Here is a 21,366-nt window from a genome sequence, read left to right as displayed (position 1 = left end):
TGATGTAAAATGTTTCATAATTAATTTTATTCTGACAACAAAAAGATCAGTTACATACCTCTACAAGTATGGTAAGACACAATCTTCAGTATGGCTATTCTCATTATAACACAAACAGAAAGGCAAAACAGGACCACTAAAGGGGCATTTCCCTTCTCTGGAAGTATTACATCAAACTGCAATAAAACCTGATCTCACAGAACAGAATACCTCTTAAAGAGGTGTGATTTATTTTCTTAATACATATATATTGCAAATACATTCACTACATGAATAAGAGAGAAGAGGAAGAAAAAACAGCATTCAATGAAAATCTGTTCTTAGACAACATCCACACTAGATCTGACCACTTTACATATTTCAAAATGAAGCTAACACTATTTTAAAATACTACTTTAGTAGTCTTAAAATCAACAATGAAGAAAAATCACACACAATGTGTAACACTTCTGACCTGTGAGACTAAACTCTTATCTGCCTATGGCTCCTTTTGAGGTCTCCAGCACGAGCATGTGAATACGAGATGGGGCTGAACACACCCTCTGGCAGCAGCTCATTTCTTCCAAGCTCAAGCCAGACAGAGGAGAACCAAAGTGCTAAGTGCATATTTCAAGCCCATGATATGACCTGCTGCAAGTCACAATAAATCATAAAATGTGATTTCACAGATACTCTCAGAGTAAATATTATCATTAAATTTAGTATTTCCTCTTAAAAACAAAGTTTCTGTTAATTCAGAGAATAAATAAAGGTGATAATATGTTTTGAAACTATTAAATTACTATATAGTTCATCAAGACTTGAGGAGTTTGTTTTCATGAAGTAGGTGAAAGGGTAATTTCTATTTTTTCCATGTCACTTTACTTTGCTAGGAGGACTTAATCAACTGTTCATTTATACATCAAAGTCCTTCAGATCTCCCCAGCTGGCACCTATTTTCACTTTTACTTTCAGTTTCACAGAAAGTTTTATGGCACTTTCCATTTCATTCTTCACAATTTGAGCTACCTACAAAAAGAAAAAAATAGCATTAACACTTTGCCCAATCAAAGAATGCTTCCCAACACATCCACAGGTAATAACACAGTCTCACTCTTCACCTCATGGTGTTTTAAGTGCTCAAGCCCCCCAAACTGGTCTATACTGGAAAGGAGCAGTTCTGCCAAATGGCATGATTAGAGTTTTGAAACCCTCAGAGCAGGACAAATTTTCACCTAACTTCGGTATCAGGAACATCTTTTAAGTATCAGTATGAAATCAAGCTTCTATATTTAAAGAGTCAACATTTGTAAAGCCATCCTGAAGCTAGGGAAGGGTTCTGGAAATGTTACACATAAGGAAAAAAGCTGTTACCCTGACATACACCTTCTTAGCTTCCAACAGAATGGCAACTGCAAAGTATACCTGAACAACATCCTCTTCTGCCACTTCGTATAAGAGTTCATCATGGAGCTGAAGGATGAAGAAGCCTCCTCTGATTGGGCAGAACATCCCTTGCAGTTTGTTTTTTGGTAACAATCCTACAACCCATAAAAAAAGCAGCAAACATCATCAGCATGTCACTGTGTCACGACAGAATTTTTTAGAGATTTTGAGAAACTGGGAAATTTTAAGAGAAGACCTATTAGAACTATCAGGAAAATAATTTACTTAATGCTACCTATTCCACCTATCAGTTACCTATCAGATACCTCAGATTCCCTACCAACTTTCTCCTAGGAGGAAATCTAAAAAAAGAGGTCAATAGGGGCCCTCCCTGGTGGCTCAGCAGGTTAAAGCACAGCACTGAGAAGCTTGGGCCACTTCCGCATGAGTTCAATCCCTGCCTGCCCAAGAGGAGATCCACATGGCGAGGCAGACCTCTCCTGACCCCGCCTGCTGCTCCCCTTAGCAGTGTACTTCGTTGATCTGCCTGTTCTGCTCCCTACTCTGTCCCTGATGAATCCTCTCGCCCTCTGCATCTCTGGCCTGTACCCCAGTTCTGTATGAATAAATAAATTTTAAAAATCTTAAAAAAAAAAAAAGAGGTCAATAAATGGAGTTTGAAGAACTCTGCTTCAAACTCTAATTTATTTCTCATTTAAAAAAAAACCTCTTTCCATGGAGTTCCAATGTCAGATTCTCTGAATAGCAGTCTCACTCTCTCCTCAGGGCACAGCAATGTGACCAACTGCCCTGGTTTTAGTAACAAAAGCCCCACATCTTGGGAAATCCATCAGTCTCCCACAAGCTGGATAAGACATGCAATGCTGTTAACAGATTAGATGCAGAAGTGGGTAAAATATCAACTGTCTTCTCTTAAGCCAGATATTTGTAGATATATAAAATAAAGCTACTCATCACCAATATTCTTTGGTTTTGAAAAATGTATTTTCCTAACAATGTGTTATTTATGTTAATATGCGTTCCTTATTATTGTTATTATTACTACATGCTAACAAAAGTTTCAAAATCCCCATCTTAATTTCTAACATGGTAACTATGAGTAAAAATAAACCACATAAAGAAAAGTCTTTGGACCCTAAGGCTGTGAAATCACAGTGACATGTGAGCAGTGCTGAGAAACAACATATAAAACACTTCCCTCTGTTCTACTACGGTCATTCTCACCATGTAATAACAATCTGTGAACAAACCTGGTCTGTCACTTTGGAGCATACCCTCCCGATGACCATGGGACTTGAAGGTCGAACGTAAGGTGTCTAACTGCTTCTGAATGTTAACTGTGGCTATTTTGACAATATCAGCTGCCGATCCTTGGACTGTTGTGTTAATAGCCTGACGCTCAGCCTATGAAAAACAGTAACAGGTGCTGCATCAGATACATCAACACAGCTTCATAACCACTGTTCACAGATCACACATCGGCAAATGCACTGGAAATCTGGTTCAAATGGAGCCAGGACATCAAATATTAAGTAGCATCCTAAAAAGAACTAGAATTAAAATGATCCAGGACTCTGGATACTCAGCTATCTTCCACATGAGGATATAGTAAATAGAAGGTCAGAATCTTTCAAAGGTTAGAAATCTTTCAAAGTCAGCTAATTAAAAATTGCTTTATGCTTTAAATGTATTTAGTAGATGAAAATTATTTAATTTTATAAACTTACATTATTGGTATTCTGTTTTAAATGCACTCTAAAGGATTTACTCCTCAAAATGTACCTCCCCTTGAGATTCCCTAATAGTAGAGGTTAATGTCTCAAAGCTATCAAGCTATCACCAGCCACTACAGCATGAGTTCAATCCCCAAATGGTGCAGTTAACCTCTCCTGTCTCTCCTGCTGCTCCCCTCAACAGTGTATTTCAGTAGACCTGCCTGTTCTTCTCCCCACTCTGTCTCTGGTAAACCCCCTCATGCCCACACCTCTGGTATAAACCCTCAGTTCCTTGTATGGACTGATCCAAGCCTATCTCTCTTCTCAGTGACCCTTTGGTTCTATAGAGAATTTAGTTCTAGCAAGTCTGGAACTCTATGGTCTGCTAAGGCTAATTAATGGTTGCTAGTGTAATTGCAGATCCTAGATTCCTAGTTAGAATCCCTGAAACTATTGCTGCCATTGGCTTTGTAAGCAACTACATTTACCTAAAGTGATCATGCTAGGGCAGTAGGCATGGGGGTCTGGATAAACATTCAAGAGGTAACCTGGCCATGAATATCACTCCCGATATTCTAAAATATCTCAGGAAACGGGAAGGGTCTACTAACAGGAGAGATCTAGTTATCACGAAAGAGTCTACCATTCTTCATTGCTATCACTGGGCTACCTCCAACTTCAAGCACATTAAAAACCTGTTAAAAAAGATCACTTTCTTGGCCCTCCCTGGTGGCCTAGTGGGTTAATGCATGGCACTAAAATGCTAAAGCCACTTTAGCACGAGTTCGCTCCCCGCTCTGGAAGTGATCCATCTGGCACGGCAGACCTCTCCTGACCCGCCTGCTGCTCCCCTCAGCAGTGTTCTTCACCAGTCAGCCTGTTCTGCTCCCCACTCTGTCTCTGGTGAATCCTCTCACCGTCCCTGCAGCTCTGGCCTGTATCCCAGTTCTGTATGCAAAAATAAATATATCTTTGGAAAAAAAAAAGATAACTTTCTTTTTAATTAACTGTTGTTTTGTCAGATGCTAATGAATTCATTCTAAATTCACTACCGGATAAATACAGGACATTAATCAGACTACAGCCTATAATCAAACTTTAATTATACTACAAAATAATTATGCATAATATATTCAGGTAGATAAACAACAATAAAATAAGAATAAAATGGCAAGTCTAGAACTGAAAAATAAACAGAACAGAACTTAAGACATTTAAGTAGTGTTTTCTTTATAGTTGGGTATGTGTGCATGGTGGGGGTGGAGAGGATAGCACTGACTTGGAGGAAGCATAAAGAAGCCTCGAGTACTAGAACAGTTCTGTTGGATTTAAAATAGTTGGGTTTAAGTGCCCTTCCTGGTGGCACAAGGGGTTAAAGCACAGAATGAATTCATTACCATCTGACAAAACAACCACTACTGCACCTGGAGCTCAATCCCTGCCAGGGAGCTGACCCACATGGCGCGGCAGACCTCTCCTGACCTGCCCACTGCTCCCCTCAGCAGTGTACTTCAGTGCAGCTCACTCTGTCTCTGATGAATTCTCTCACCCACCGCACCTCTGGCCTGTACCCTAGTTCTGTATGCATAAATAAATCTTTAAAAAAAAAATGTACCAATGTATAGGCAGGCACATGAATTAAATACACACACAAAGGCATGACAGAAAATCTGCTAGAAACCAGCTAAGAAAAACAGATTCTGTATCAAGAGCAAAGACAGTAAAGCAAGCAGAATATATTCAAAGAAAGATCAGTTAGGGGCCTCCCTGGAGGTATAGTTGTTAAGTCTCAATGCTATCATGCTATCACAACTGCGGCCTGGGTTTGATTCCCCAGTTCTTCTATACATAAATAAATAAAAATAAATCTTTTAAAAAAAAAAAAAGAACAGTTAGATCTGGGGGTGGGCAAACTGCAGGTGAGATCTGGCCCATTCACTCACTTATGACTATGTCTATACTACAACAGTAGAGTTGAGTAGTTGTGACAGAAACCCTGTCCTACAAGTAAATATATAGAGAAGTTACTTTATCTTAAACAGATAAAACATTTAAAAACGTTCTGTTAGTTGATGAAATGTTTAAAATTTTCCTTTCATATACAAAAAGAAAAAGGCAAAGAGGTTCTGTAAAAGTTTGAAGTTACAAGGTAAACAATTATATACTTAAGTAGGCTTTATGCAATGAGGTTGCATCTCTTTTACCTGATTGTATTACAGGGAGTGCACAATCTCTGAGTGGGGAACATTTCTCCCATCTAGTATAGTAAAACAGGAGGCATATAAATTTTCAAGCAATGTTAGCTGGGAACACTGTAATGGGAACCAGTAAGACAGCCTGAATCCACACAGTATAGAAAAGAAACTGGAGTGGTAGTGGGGGAAATTCTCGGCAATAGCCTTCTGTGGAATGTAGGCTGAGGCTTATGACTAGAGCCCATGGGTGCCTCCTACCACCCATTTGAGGGAACACTTATTAGCAAGCTATCAGATATTATTAGTTTAGGTTATCTCTATGGCCATGAGCTCTTGGTTAATGTTGGAGAAATGCTCTAATGAGTACGGTATTGCCCAGAAGTTACATAACTAAATGGAAACAGTTTCTACAATAAGCAACAGGTGGGATGCAGGAAGACGTCCACCACACGAATAGGCAGATGGCCTCTTTTCCCCTCATATTGACTTTGAGCCACCTGAGGAGTTGCCAGATCTGATGGCCCTAGGGGCCATTTCCTAAGGACATCTCTCAAATGATCAACAAAGAGTTAACTTAGTTTACAGATGGCAGTTAGCATCAGTGCTCTGAAGATTTCTAGCTCCTGGAAAAAGTTGTTTTGCAGTTTGGGGGATGATGTTTATCATTACATACAGTGTGCAGTGGGCACTGACTCCCAAAAGTATGGGGGAATGATAAATACAACCAGACAAAACTGAAGATCTGGACCATAAGAGAATCTTACATGACAAGATACATAGAATACTTTTATAAGTCCAAATGATTTCAGAAAGAAAGAAATTGGAATCACAGTGTAATCAAATACCATCAATAAATCTTTTAAGTGTTGTTAAAAAATAACCTCCATCAATAGTGTGGGCATTCTAATAACATTTGATGAGACAGATGTTTTAAAATTAAAAAAGTAGAATGAAACAAAAAATATCGAAATTCAGTGACTGGCTAATCTTGGACCTGGCGAACTGGCATTATCTGACAAGTTAGTAGATGGTATCTGAAACAAACAATTAGCAAATGTAAGAATAAGTTTACTTATAACAAATCACCAAAGCTAACAAATAATTGCTTTGCTGAAATAGAACATCTTTAAATGAGTATTATTAAGTGAACCTATATTTACAATAATTTCCAGAATGCTGTTCAGCAAATATTAGCATATGCCATCACTTCAGAAATCCTTAATGAAACTACCAGTGGGTCTTGTATAAGCAGAAGATACAATTAATATGACAGTGATCCTTAAAAGGGAGATTAGCACTATTTATTTAGACTTTGTGAAAAAAAGAACAAGCCATTTTGAAAACTAGAGTTAAAAATCCAGAGAAATTTCAACATACATGAGCTTTATGATAAGGATTATTGTCTTTGATTCCTGGTAAATATCTACGCCTTCCCAAAATGGTCTGAACAAATCCATCTCTTCTGCAGTTCTTCACTGTGTCTCTCATGAAATGAGTAACTCCTATGAAGGAAACATAGAACTAGTTACAACCAAAGTTATCCTTATTCTCATTTACTAGTTGTAACACAGTGAGCTAAACCAACCCTCTCCATGATTTTTAATAGAAATAATACACCATTAAAATTTTGCATACAAATTTTCATTTGCTTTTTAGACTCAGTTAAAACAAAATGGATTTTAGAAATGACATAATTACAATAAAATAAAATGTTTTAAATGACATCACTTAACTCTATTATAATCAAACACAGCAACAAAAATATGGTACTATACTCTAAAACAGCAGGGCAGTACGAAACCCTAAGTGGCTTTACTCTAGGCTCTTAAGACCAAGCTATTTCTCCTGTTTCTGTTCTTTGAACATGTTAGTCATCTTTTGCATTTTAATCACATTTCCAGGATTACAAAATTCCAACAGTTCTTTGTTGCCACTGATGTTATGATCCAAACAGGACCTGACTGAAATTAATATTGAAATCACAATAAATACCTCAGTAGGAACATGGGCATCCTACTTCTTAAAATTCAAAAAGATTATGTATAATACATTGTTCAAGCAGCATTCATCCTTGCCCTAAAGATCCACTAAGTCTCAGGAGCTCAGGGATAGTTCATAGAACTATCCACCTAAAAAACAGATTTTATTAATATATAAATCGTACCTTCATAAACTGCCAAATAGATAATATAAAACAATGATTCTAAAATCACTCTATAGTAGCTGTTCTCTCACAGTTTCTTGTAACTTTAAGCAATAATTTATTGGTAGAAATTAAAGTTATCTAAACCCAAAGCACAGGACAATTTCAAGATTTTATAAGACATGCATAATAATATAATAGTATATGCATCAACTAAATTTTGCTATTCAACTTCAGTCCCTAATTTTATGGGAAAAAAAAACAAACCCATCTTAGCAAATACTCATATGCAAAGTTAATGTTATTTAATTAGCAATGCCTGATGAAACTTGTTACATTGAAACTCTTGTAACACAAACTAAAAAAAATTAATATAATGTGGAAATACAACTGAAAAAAACACAACAATATCTAGAAGGTAATTAACACCCAAGGCTTCTATACCTGTATATCTGGACTTAAAGGAGTCAATGTAGCAAGCAGCATCATTTTCTTTAACACCCATCTGTTCTCCCAAAGACTTAGCTCCCATTCCATAAATGATTCCATAACAAATCTGAAAGGGAGTCATCATGCTCAGTAAACTAAATCATAAGTAAGTAAATCATAGATCATAACAACAAAAGACAAATATTAAAATTGCCATACAATGAAAATTTGGTAAATATTTTATTTCATAATGAATCAAAAAAATGATTAGATCTGCTTTACGTGGATAAATACTGGGCTGTAGGAAAAGTCATGATGTATTCTTTGACAAATGTATCACGACTTTTCCAACAGTTCATACATATGGGCTGATACTTTTCTGCTTTTTAGCAATAATTTTTTGGGGGGAGGAAGACAGAATGGAAGAAGGGCAACAATATGAAGAACAGCACCTTAATAATTTAAAATTGCTACAACTATTCAACTTGTGGTCATTTGACTGTCATTTATTCAGCAGTCTTCACAGCAGCTTTCTATTCCTCACAGTTAATTTTTCCTTAAAGAATTACCTAGGAGTCAGGAAGAGAAGCACTAGAAACATTCCTCTCCTTTGTTTGGAAAGGACGATGAAAAGGAAGGATAGGTTTCATGGCTTGATAGCAGGGAAGATTTCACAGAAAATAAAGATTCTCTTTCCCTCACAGCAGCCACCTAAAATCCTACAACTACTGAATTCATTTGGGTTAAACACAAACTCCTAAGGAAATTTTGGGGGAGTAGAATGAAACGGTTGAATAGGTTAATCAAGAACAATGAATTTTTTTCCATTTTTTCCCTAGTTTTCTGTCAGTGTCCTCCTTCTGATTTAGTAATAAGTATTGTCAACACAGTGATTGTTCATGGGTGATGTGGTGGGAGAAATACTGGGACTAAACCTGAGGGGAGACACCAATTATTGTACAAAAATAGACAATATAAGAAAATCAATATTTAAAAAGGAAAAAAATACAGTTGACAAAGAATAAAATTTAAAAAAAGTATTGCCTGGGCAAGAAAAAAATAAGAATAACAAATAGCCATATACCAGAGACATTTTGTGGGGGTGGAGTGGGGACTGGGATCAAAAACAGCAGGGGGTGGGAGGGGAAGGGAGGGAAGTGCAGGGGACTATGGTGATGGCACATGGGTGACTCAGTGATGGGAAACCCACGGGGATTACAACTGAGGTGAAAAAAATATGTACAAAATGATGTAAAAATAAACTATTATAACAAACAAACAAACAAAAACAAAAAGTATTGCCTGGGTTCAAATCCTAGTTCTACCATGTGCAAGATGCGTTATCTTGCACAAACTACCTAAATGCTTGTGTCTTAATTTCTGTATCCATAAAGCCAGGATAGTAATATTTGTTAGGATTAAATGAGTCATTACTTACAAGTATTTAGAGAACTGCCTGACATAAAGCAAGCTCTGTATAAATGAATTTTTTCTATCCTTTTTATTTTTTTTAATTCAGCTATAATCCTGACTGAGTTCTCCTCAAAACTCAGGGATTAGATCATTCTATACATGATGATTTAAAAAATAATGATACAGCATAGTGGTTACTTAACTCATACAAGAAGTTGTAAGATAGACAAGCAGCTATCATTGTGAATAAACTGTTGGATCATAAAGTCAGAATATCTAAGAAATGGCATTCTGAGCTTACCCTGGCTCTCCCCCTTACAGCATTACTTACATTACTTTCTGTGCCTCACTTTTCCTCTTTAAAAATAATAGGAGGACTTCCCTGGTGGTGCAAGGGGTTAAATCTCAGCATTATGAAGCTATCTGCAGCCACTGCAGCATGAATTTAGATCCCAACCCACATGTGGTACAGAAGTGTGTTTCAGTAGATCAGCTGTTCTGCTCCCCATTCTGTCTCTGGTGAATCCTTTTACCCCCTGTACCTCTGGCCTACACCCCAGATCTTGTATGCATAAATAAATATAATAAATCTTAAAAAAATAATAAAATAGGGGTAATAAAAGCACCTATTTCATTTGTCATTACAAGGATTAAATACTTAAAATATTAACTGCTTTACCTTGGGTTTGACTCTCGCTAAACCCAGAACCTCAGAGGCTATTAGATAAAACAGCTGGTTTTCTAAATAGAGGAAAAAACAAGTGTTGTTGCTCACTAAGCAGTGGTGAAAGGCAGTCAAGAATCACAGGAGCCTCCCTGGTGGCAGAAGGGTTTAAAGCATAGCACTATGAAGCTATCAGCCGCCACTGAAGCACAAATTCTATCTCTAGAAGGGGAGGTGACACACATGGAGCAGTAGATCTGTCCTGTCTTGCCTGTTGCGTCCCTCAGCAGTGTATTTCAGTCAACTAGCCTGTTCTGCTCCCCACTCTGTCTCCGGTGAATCCTCTCACATCCTGCACCTCTGGCCTATACCCCAGGTCTGTAGGAAGGAATGAATATATATATATATATATATAAAGAAAGAAAGAATCACAGCTATAAACTATAAAGGTGAATATAAAACAGTATCTTAGATGAGAATGGTGCTTCAGCTCAGCCAACAACCCTACAACCCTACTTGCTTGAAAATGACATTAGATTTCCCACAGGTCATGTGGTAAGGTAGAATGAGTGTTAATCCAGGCCAAGAAATAATATAAACATAACTTTTGGTGTTTTATGTTTTTTGTGCATCCAGGAATGGGAACTAACAGAAAACTGTTTAAAAGGTTCAAGGACAGCATGAAGTGTCACAAGGGGATTAGCCAAGCAATTGCCTCAAAAATTTTACAATCAGTTACTAATTATAATATATGTACTTCAGAAATTTTAACTTTTCAAAAAATATTTAAGGGACACTTTTTCCATGAAAAGCAATAATATTCAATAATGTGTAAAACTAGAGAGATGAAAATATAGACTAAAGGTGATTTAAAATACAAACACACACACACACAGATAGCAACTGCCACCACCACAGTAACTACCACTAAGGCTTATGGTTTTCTGACCCTGATCAGTCCCAGACCAAGTTTGTCTGATCTTTCTACCAACTCTGCAAAATAAATAATACCATGAGATAGGCTCAGATGAATATGATTTGAAAGATCCAAAGATGGTAAAATCATTTCTCAACTACATGTAATCAAGATATTTAACTCCTGAATTATTAAAACTAATTTATGCTAAAAACTGTTCATTAAGATCACCTGCTTTGCTTGTTGTCTCAGATCATCCCCAACAGACGCTGGCTCAATCATCTTCCATTCAGCTGCAATACTCCTGAAAACATCCGTTCCAGTGTTTAATACCTGAATGAGACGTTGATCCTGAGACAAATGAGCCAAGATCCTCAGTTCAAGTTGAGAGTAATCAGCAGCTAATATTAAACCACCTAAAGTAGAAATGATTTTTAGCAAAGTTAATCCAAAAGACAAATTCAAGTTTTATATAATTAAGCAGGATGACAGAAATTTAGTTCTAACATGAAAACAAAGGATCATGTATCCCAAAGTGAAAAAGTTGTTCTTAAAATGATACAATTCAGGACTATAATTCATATCATTTTGTTCCACTTAGGTTCAAGTTCATAAAATATGCATAAAGCTACTCTGACCTCAGAGTACTCTGACCACAGAGGTGCTTTCCTTCAGTGTTCCCACCACATCTGCCCCATTATCTAAAATGGCTCCTTCATGACTCTCCAGCAGATCTCTGAGCCACCTAGAATTAAAAACTAGATTTCACTTTGTATTCTATATATAGAAACTTTTGCAGAGGTCCTGGTACATAGTGGGCCTTAACAAATGGTTGTTGAATTAATTAACTAATCAAGAATAAAGAATGCCAGAAGTGGTTTTAAAAAAAAAAGACACTTTTATGTTTTTTTAAAAATTTCTCTGTAAGTTTTTTAAAGCAAAAGCAGTAACTATATAGCAGAGTTTATAACAGTTATATTTGAGAAGTTAAGTTTATTATAAGGGGAAATGAAATAAAAGTCATATTGAGAAGTTGGGTAAAATTATTTGAAAATAGACTAATGTGATGCATATTGTAAACTCTAAAATACCTAAATATAGTTACTAAGTAGAGAAAATAAAGCAGATAAGAAATTTTAAATACATAGAATTACAAATAAGAAGATAATAAATTTAAATTCAATTACATCAATAATTATTTTAGATATCAGTGGACTACACACTACTTCCAGTAGTAAAAATTATCAGACTGAGTCCATATAATTAAATTTACTTAAAAAATTTAAACAAAAGCAGTATAAAACATTGTTAAGGACAATGTTATTGTTTAGGTATGAATAAAAAGCTGATAGCTAGCTTAAAAGAGATATGTGCCTACAGTAGAATATTAATCAGTCTTAAAAGGAAGGAAATTCTCATACTAGTGCTACAACATGAATGAACCTTAAAAAATTAAGTGGACTAATAAGCCAACACAAAAGAAAAATTCTGTGTCATTTCACTTAAATGAGGTGAGGTTCCTAGATGCAGTCAGATTCAAAGGCAGATGAGAATGGTGGTTACCAGAGGTGGGCTGAAGAGTGGGGAGAGTTAGGTACAAGGTTTCAGTTGTAGAAGATGAAAAAGTTGAGTAAATGGATGATGGTAATGGTTATACCATTATGCAAATGTGCTTAATGCCACTGAACTAAACACAAAAATGTTTACAAAGGTAAAATGCTCATAGTCCATACTTAAAAAACAAAACTGAAAATTGCCAAGCAGTTTATTCTATCATAAACCTGAATTCTTCCTTGAAGTAAGTTTCTGACAGAATTCAAATAAATCCATAAGGTTAACTGCACTTATTCAGACCAAAAGAATAATTTGGATAATCTGGGAGTTAGATCATGAGTTGTCATGTTTTCATGACACATTGTCAATTTAAAAAAAAAATTTTTTTAAATATAATAATAGTTTATTTTACATCATTTTGTGCTTTTTTCCATCTCAGTTGTAATCCCCGGGCTTCCCATCACCAAATCACCCATGTGCCACCACCACAGTCCAGTGCACTTTCCTCCCCCCACTGTTTTTGATCCCATTCCCCACTCCACCCCCATTAAAAGTCTCTGGTATATAGTTGTTCATCACTATTATTATTTTCTCCCCTACTTTGTACTCCTACTATGAGTGAAACCATCCAGTATTTTTCTTTTTCTTTCTGGCTTATTTCACTAAGGATGATCTTCTCCAGCTCCATCCATGTTGCTGCAAAAGGCATTTGTTTATTTTTGTTGTTGTTGCTGAGTAATATCCTATTGGGTATATGTACCACATTTTTTTAATCCAGTCATCTACTTCTGGGTATTTGGGCTGTTTCCATGTCTTTCCAATGACACATTGTCAATTTTTTCTGACAAGAAAGGTTTATGACAAGAGAATGCTGACAGAAGGAGTATATGTTGGGGGGCCACTCCATGTGACAGGGAGCAGCAATGGGAGAGAAGAGAAGAAACAAAAGAGCAAAGCAAGTCAGAAATAGAGACCAAAAATTATTGTGTCCATGGAGGTAAAGGAAAAGTTGAGTTGTTGATTGATAAACAGTGACAAACTGTAACAATCAAAGAGGAGGAAAAAATTTTAAAATCCACTGGATTTTGCAAAAAGTTTTACAGTGAACATGGGTAACATGACTTCAGGAGACTGCCAAGCATTCACCATAAGAATTTCCTATCAAGCACATCTTGAAAACATTAAGGCAACACAAAGGAGAAAAACAGGCTCCACCAAACAGAAGATGGTAGGAGTGGTGTGTACTTCTGGTCTTATGCATAATTCAGATTTTATCAGTGCTTTGAAAGCTATGAAAAACTTAAAATTCATTGTTTGCCTTACCTGGAAAAGGAACAAAGGCATGTCGCATGCTAACAGAAAATGGCATTCCTCTGTCGGAGGCTTTCTCTTCCTTCTTTGCTGGGTGTCCAGGGTTAAGGCCACAGTCCTTCCTAAAAGTTCTTCCTCTGTCATATAAACAATATCATCAGACATGGAACAATCTCAACTATGCAAAAGAGGTCTGCTCCCCCACGCCCCAGAAAAGTCAGGTTTTTTTGTTTGCTCATTTTATTTTTTTAATTTAAAAAATGTATTAATCATTCATTTTTGTACAATGTATGATTTCCCCATGAAAACCTCACCAATTTACCCATGCATGATCACCATAGTCCTTTGTGCTCTTCCCACTTCTGTCCTGATTCTTCTCCTTCCTCCTTCCCTACAGGATGTCTTTGATCTATAGTTCCTGATGATTTTGATTTTTACTATATTATAGTTACTTTTTCTTTTTTGATTCCTTATTTATCTTCTCTACATTCCTCCTATAAGTAAGACCATTTGATATTTTCTTTTTCTTTCTGGTTTATTTCATTGAGCATATTACCTTCCAGCTCCATCTATGCTGCTGTGAATAGCATGAGTTTATCCTTTTTGATTGCTGAGTAATAGTCCATTGTACAAATATACCACATCTTTTGATCCAGTCATATATTTTTGGGTATCTGGGTTGCTTCTATAACTTACCTATTGTAAACTACTGTAATAAACATAGAGGTGCAGGTGTCCTTTTGAATTAGTGTTTTTGTGTCATTGGGAATATTCCTAGGAATGGAATTGCTGGATCATATGAAAGTTCCATTTTTAATAGCTTGAGGAACCTCCAAATAGCTGTGAAAGCCAGTTTTTCCAAGAACTAAATACCTTATTATATGAATTCACATTTAAACTTAAAAAGGTGCTAGACTATTTTAACCAATTGAATTTAATTAAAGCCTTTCCCATGGGCCTCCCGGATAGTGCAGGGGTTAAAGTCTCAGTGCTTTTAAGCTACTGCCAGCACTGCTAATCCTCATGGCACAGCAGACCTCTTCTGTCTTGTTCACTGCTCCCCTCAGCAGTGTAATTCAGTAGACCCATCTGTTCTGCTCCCCTCTCTGGTGAGTCCTCTCATCCCCTGCCCCACACCTCTGGGCCTACACCTCAGTTCTTCTGTGCATAATTTTTTTTTTTAACTTAAAAAAATAAAATCTTTCCCACAAGCTGCTGACTTCATTGACATTTAGCTCAACTCAACAAATTTCTTTGACTATACAGAATATGAAGTTATCCATATAACTTTATATATCCATATAAAGTTTGTGTATATATAATATTGTCAAACACATCCCTTTAATATTTGATTGAAATAAACTTATAATGCAGGTTGGTAAACTTAGTCACCTAAGTTTTTAGCATTTCACCAACAACTACCTTTTTTAGAGATAAAAAATGTAAGATGTGCAGTACCTAGAATAGAAATAAATATGTCTGGGACGGAAATTTTAATTTTTTATCTAAAAGGCTACTGTTACACTTTCGTACTCAGAAAAGTATATTAACACAAAAATAAAAAGAACCTACCTCCTGATTTGAGGTAGATCTTTGCTCAGGGCTTGGGAAGGTGGGCTTTCCCCTACTAGTGTTGGCATTTTGATCTCAAAATCTCTTGGCACGTTCTGAATATTTGGTTCTGTAAAACTTATTCGTCCTAAAATCAAGCAGAATGAAGACAAAAAATTAGGAGGGAAAAAGGCTGACATTCATTCTTTAATAGTAATTGCATTTCTCAATTTTCAAAATGCCTGACATATTATTGTTAAACTAAAATAAATTTACATTAAAATGACATCTTTTTCATCATGCTCATATGTCTAACAATGATAAAGTACAAGACCAATCCCAATGTAAATGAATCTAAGCATGTCACAATGTTTTAAATTGACTTAGCTCTCTAGAAAAAAATCTTACAAGAAATAATTTTTGAGTATGAGATGTCAGTATTCTACAATGTTAGTAGTCATATCAGCAAATGGATCTTAAAAAAATGACCTTCTTTCATCTTTGAGTCAGAAACATACAAGACAGAAGACATTGGAGCAGAGCTGAGTGCTGAAGCAGGACACCCAGAGCTCGAGGGGCTAGCAAAGTGGGAGATGGGTTAGTAGTGAGAGGTGATGACTGGAACTCCTGGATACCACATGGCCTGTTGTGCTGTCATCCTGATCACTTGTCAAGAATGATGGTGGCACTGATATAGCTGAAGACTGGAATCACGTGATTAATGAATTTTTGAGGCAATGGAAAGATTTTGGTTTTCATGTTCATAACCTTTATTTTCCCAAAAGTATTTTGTATTTTATTTTAGTTGTTGGCTGAATTTTTCTAAAACACATTAATATTGTTTAAAAAAAAAAAAGTTTAGGGGGCCTTCCTGGTAGGATAGAGGTGAAAGTCTGATTGCTATCAAGCTATCACCAGCCTGAGCTGCATGAGCTTGATTCCACATGGCGTAGCAGACCTCTCCCTTCTCACAGGCTGCTCCTCTCAGCAGTGTATTTCAGTAGATCCTCCTGTTTTGCTGTTCACACTGTCTCTGGTGAATCCTGTCACCTCCTACACCTTTTAAAAGTTTAGGTTGGGCCCTCCCTGGTGGTGCAGTGGGTTAAAACACAACACTAAGAAGCTAAAGCCACTTCCGCATGAGTTCAATCTGGGACTGTGAAGGTGATCCACAAGGCACCCCAGACCTCTCCTGACCTGCCTGCTGCTCCCCTCAGCAGTGTTCTTCTGTTGATGTGCCTGTTTTGCTCCCCACTCTGTCTGTGGTGAATCCTCTCACCGCCCCTGCACCTCTGGCCTGCATCCCAGTTCTGTATGCACAAATAAATACATCTTTAAAAAAAAAAATTGTTAGATCACTGATTTTGTTACGGCAGTTTTTAGAATACATACGAAGCAACACAGAATTCTGTTTTAGAGACAAAACAGAAACAAACCCTTAGCTATAAAGAACAGACTGGTGGTTATCAGAGGGATGGGGATAGGGACTGGGAAACAGGCAAGCAAGTGGGTCAACTGGATGGTGTTAGAAGGAAACTATACTTTCACTGGTGAGATGCATGGATGTATATAAGTACAGATATATAGACTGATGATTTACAAACCAATGTTACTTAAAAAGCCAATGTTACTTCAATAAAACTTTATCTTTAAAAATCCTGTTTGGGGCCTTCCTGGTGTCACAAGGAGTTAAAGCACAGCACTATGAAGCTGTCTGCAGCCACTGTAGCACAATTTCCATTTCAGACCAGGGAGACCACCCACATGGCACAGCAGATTTCTCCTCTCTCACCTGCTACTCCCCTCAGCAGTGTATTTCAGTCTATCTTGCCTGCTCTGTTACCCACTCTGTCTGGGAATCCTCTCAAACCCCACTTCGCCCCCACACCTATGGCTTATTATTGTATGCAGAAAATAAAATAAATCTTTAAAAAATATCTTGTTTTATGATATACTCTTCATTGTAACAGGTTCTCTGCTAACTACTTATATAATTTAATTTCCTTTTGATGAAATCAGACATTTTAAACATCAGATATTGTTTTCTGAGTAAATCCCTGATATTGTATCCTTGTTATTTAGCTCTTAGCACAAAATAAATAATCAGTTAATGGTAAATATTAATATACTTATTGTAAATAAATATACTGTTTTCCTTATTGTAAATAAGGATAGTATCCTTATTGTAAATCTTTAAATAAGGATTTATATACATATAAATGACTGTTTAATATTACAAAGCTAACAAATAGCAGAGGAAATAATCTAAGTCCCTTCCTGCCTTCCTGCATACCATTTTCTTTTCTATAATACAACTTCTATAGTATTTAAGTCTACTGTTTGAATTAATGAAATAACACTGGAAGACAAACAAACAAGATGACAAAAATAAATTATAAATGTGGCTTTATGGAAATGAATTCTAATAATGGATTGGCTTAGGTAGTAAGCTTATGTTTCCAAAATATTCTTTATATGTAAACATATTATGACAACAACCTAGTAGGAATAAAAAGGAATTGACTACTTTCTGCTCTATAGGCAATAAATAATTGTGCAACATCTTTGAAATTCTAGATTGACTGTGTTTTTTCACCAAGGATTTATTTTACTTAAATTTAGAGCCTTAATATGTTTCAAAATGATTCTAAAAACCAACAGGGCAAAAATATCAAGGAATGAAGAGATTAGCTAAATAAGTTTATAACAGGAATTAAGCAGAGAGAGATGAGTTCTTCATGGCATCTCCATCCTTAATAACAGCAACAACTGATAATGAGCCATACACTAAATGCCATGTACTACTCTAATGACTATATGTACTAATTTACTTAATCCTCAGAATGACTTGGTAAGGTAGGACTATTACTACCCTGTCTTACAGGTGAGGGAACTTGTGTACTGATAGGTAAAGGCACTAAAGATTCACAGCAATGAAATTTAAATCTTGCAAAAATCTGATATCAAAATTGACATTCTATATCATCAGTCTAAATTGCCCCCCCCTGGAATTTACACTGCCCTTTCTTCAATGCACATTGCATTTGGCAAATATTTAGAGTTAACACTGCCTAAAGAAAGATGCTTTCTTTTGCCTTTTATTTCTCCCCTAAATTTTCCTTAGAAAACTCTAGATTGACTTTGTCATACCTATCCCAATAGGGTCATGAGACACCTAAAGAACTCAAGAGCTTTCGTTTCTGTCTGAATGGAAAAATGAAACGTATTATATAGATACTTCACAAGCCTACTTAAATGCAACTTGGAGAGAAGCTCAAGAGGCACAGGAGAGCACTAGGCCTCAATTTAAATAATATCTCTTGCTGAAATATTTAATTTCTGTGTATGTTCTCATCTTTGACCCTATCTTAGACATTCTAGCTACTCCACATAGTACTTACAAACAGGAATTATATTATAAAAACTTATCACTATGCTAGGGCAGTATCTACACTTTGGATATATGTAGTATGTTTTTAATAAACTGCTATGAGGGCCCTCCCTGGTGGTGTAACCAGTTAAAGTGCAGCACTATGAAGCTACTGCAGCCACTGCAGCATGAACCTACCTGACTCGCCTGCTGCTCCCCTCAGCAGTATACTTCATCCATCTGCCTGTTCTGCTCCCCACTGTCTCTGGTGAATCCTCTCACTCCCTGCACCTCTGGCCTGTACCCCAGTTCTGTATACATAAATAAAATAAATCTGTAAAAAAAATTGCTATGAAATTTCACTAAACCTAGCAATCAACATGTGCCTGTCTAGGTCACCGTAAGCAAACATGGAGATTTTTTTTTATATTGTATATTATTCATATTTAAGATTTCTCAGTACCTGTAGCAGTATGTGACTGTGATACAGGATAGATCCTTTCCATTCCAAGAAAAGGATTCAGACGCTTTTCCCTCTGTAGGGGAAAGACCACCTTTGTGACAGCATTTGTAATTCTTCTCCACTCTAATATTAAGCCTGGTAAAGGATGCAGTGCTTTTAATTTATTTAAAACATCCTGCCAAATAAATACAATAGGGTAATTAAGATTACAACAACAAAAAGCCCAGTAAATTCCATAACAAGCTAGAGTCTATTTAGGTTACTAATACAATCCCAAAATTAAATTTTATAACTCATATATCTACAATTCAAAATTACTGTTTGTTTTTTTTTAAATCATCAAAATGATAAAGCTGTGATAACGACAAATTATAAAATACAAACGTAACACTGAGTAACACCAATTTAGACCTACCTTTTAAAAATAAAGTCAATTAAATGTTAATTAGCAAAGTAACTCTCTTCCTATATCCCCTAACCCAAGAATTTCTAACATTTCTTTTCTTTCTCTGTATACTTTCCTCCTCCATTCCTCACGAGACTGGAAGTTTCCCAGTTTACCTTTTGTCCTAGTACTTTGTTTCCATATCAAGGAAATCACAAAACATTTATTCACAACTGTGAATAAGATCAGAAGCTTACAGCATATAAGTGTTAATGAGATTCTTACAGAATGAAGTTGTAGAAATTTTCCAAGAGCAGGCAAATCATAGTTAATATTAGGATCACAATTCCACAGAATGTCAACTTAGACAGCTCTCTGTGACTGTTGTGGATATACTTTTTATATTTACTTTGCCATTAAAAGTTAATTCAATTTTAAAATATACAAATAAGTCCCTGATTTTCAACAAAATTAAAGCATTTTTCTGTTCCCCCACATTTTGTGGGCATTCTGATACGCAATTTTGCTTCAAAATTAGCAGATATGGGACTTCCTTGTCCCATGCAAGGGGTTAAGTCTCAGAAGTATCAAGCCATCCTCAGCCACCGCAACATGAGTTTGATCCTTAGCCAGGAAGCTGAGCCACATGGCGCTGCAGACTTCTCTTGTCCTTGCCAACTGCTCCCCTCAGCAGTGTATTTCAGTGGATCAGCCTGTTCTACTCCCCACTATGTCTCTGTTGAGTCTTCTCATCCCTTGCACCTCTGGCCTACAGCTCCTCTCTTGTATGCATAAATAAATAAATCTATAAAAAATTAATTCTTAAAGCAAACTCAGAAAACTTACCTAAAACTAAAAAAAAAAAAAAAAGCTGTATTGGTATTATCTGACTTTTTCCTATTAATTCTTCCATATTTTTGTTCATGTTCATTAACTAAACAAATCTTATTAAAGTAGTCCAAGACTGGTGGATATCAATAATTAAATAATATCTACAGGTCTGAGTTTACAAACCTTTATACTGTTTTAATGACAGGAAAGAAACAATTGCTAACTCAGATTATGGTCCAGATTTTCCATGCTGGAATGCGTCTAGTTTTTTTTTTTTTAAGACAGTTGAAAACCTTTATTTATTTATAAGTTCAACTGGTAGGATATACATTGGATCTTGAGTTCAACAGCATTGTTTTAAGACATCAGAATCCAAGATATACTTTAGGTTCTGCCCATCACTGCCCCCAAAAGCACCTTACTAGTGCTGAACTGTTTTCCCAGCCTTGGCTTCTGTCTACCACCATTCATTCTTCTTGTAGATCCCAAAGTTTTCTTGCTGCCTTGGTTTTTTATCTCTCCATTGGGTGGCAACTTCAATTTCAAAAATAAAACCTGCAAGAAATCAAAGTTTCTTTAGTCTACAATCAAATTGCCCTGTATTTTATCAGGCAACTCTATTACAAATATGTAAGATTATATAAATAGCAGGTGAGAAGACAGAAAGAAAAATTAAATATTACTGAAGTAACAATAAATGAACAATCCCACAAAGCAGTGGAATCCCTATCATGACTAAGACACTCCAAAAATCTCATTATATAAAAGTTCTTTAAGTGTCTATTTTTGGTAAATCCTTCAAAATTGTGAAAATTTCATATGTAAATTGTTTTCCAGTGTCAGCCAATAAATCTGTAAAATGATGGTGATAAATAAAATGGGGTAATAAACATTTTAATATTTAGCACTTACTATGTGCCAGTCTTTATGCTAGATGCTTTAACATGTGTCATGATATGCAATCTTTAATACAATCGTAGCAAACTTATGACAGATATTAAAAGTTTAGACAGTTAAAAAAACTTGCTCAGTGGTCCTCC

At 36.1% G+C, this 21,366-nt stretch overlaps 1 protein-coding gene across 1 annotated transcript in view; it reads right to left on the bottom strand.

The window, feature by feature from the left end:
• Positions 1 to 894: 894 nt before the first annotated feature.
• The window catches only part of POLQ (polymerase (DNA directed), theta), a 69,775-nt gene continuing 49,303 nt past the window's right edge, over positions 895 to 21,366 (bottom strand). The window contains 10 exon segments of the mRNA XM_004675174.1: positions 895 to 1,008; positions 1,405 to 1,520; positions 2,637 to 2,790; positions 6,674 to 6,798; positions 7,884 to 7,995; positions 11,093 to 11,277; positions 13,739 to 13,863; positions 15,299 to 15,425; positions 19,111 to 19,285; positions 20,744 to 20,881. Coding sequence (XP_004675231.1) covers positions 895 to 1,008; positions 1,405 to 1,520; positions 2,637 to 2,790; positions 6,674 to 6,798; positions 7,884 to 7,995; positions 11,093 to 11,277; positions 13,739 to 13,863; positions 15,299 to 15,425; positions 19,111 to 19,285; positions 20,744 to 20,881 — 1,371 coding nt within the window.

The sequence above is a fragment of the Condylura cristata genome, unplaced genomic scaffold (genome assembly GCF_000260355.1).
Source record: "Condylura cristata isolate star-nosed mole 26May11 unplaced genomic scaffold, ConCri1.0 scaffold00003, whole genome shotgun sequence".
In the NCBI taxonomy this organism is placed as follows: Eukaryota; Metazoa; Chordata; class Mammalia; order Eulipotyphla; family Talpidae; genus Condylura; species Condylura cristata.
This window is presented reverse-complemented; position numbering and strand designations above follow the sequence as displayed.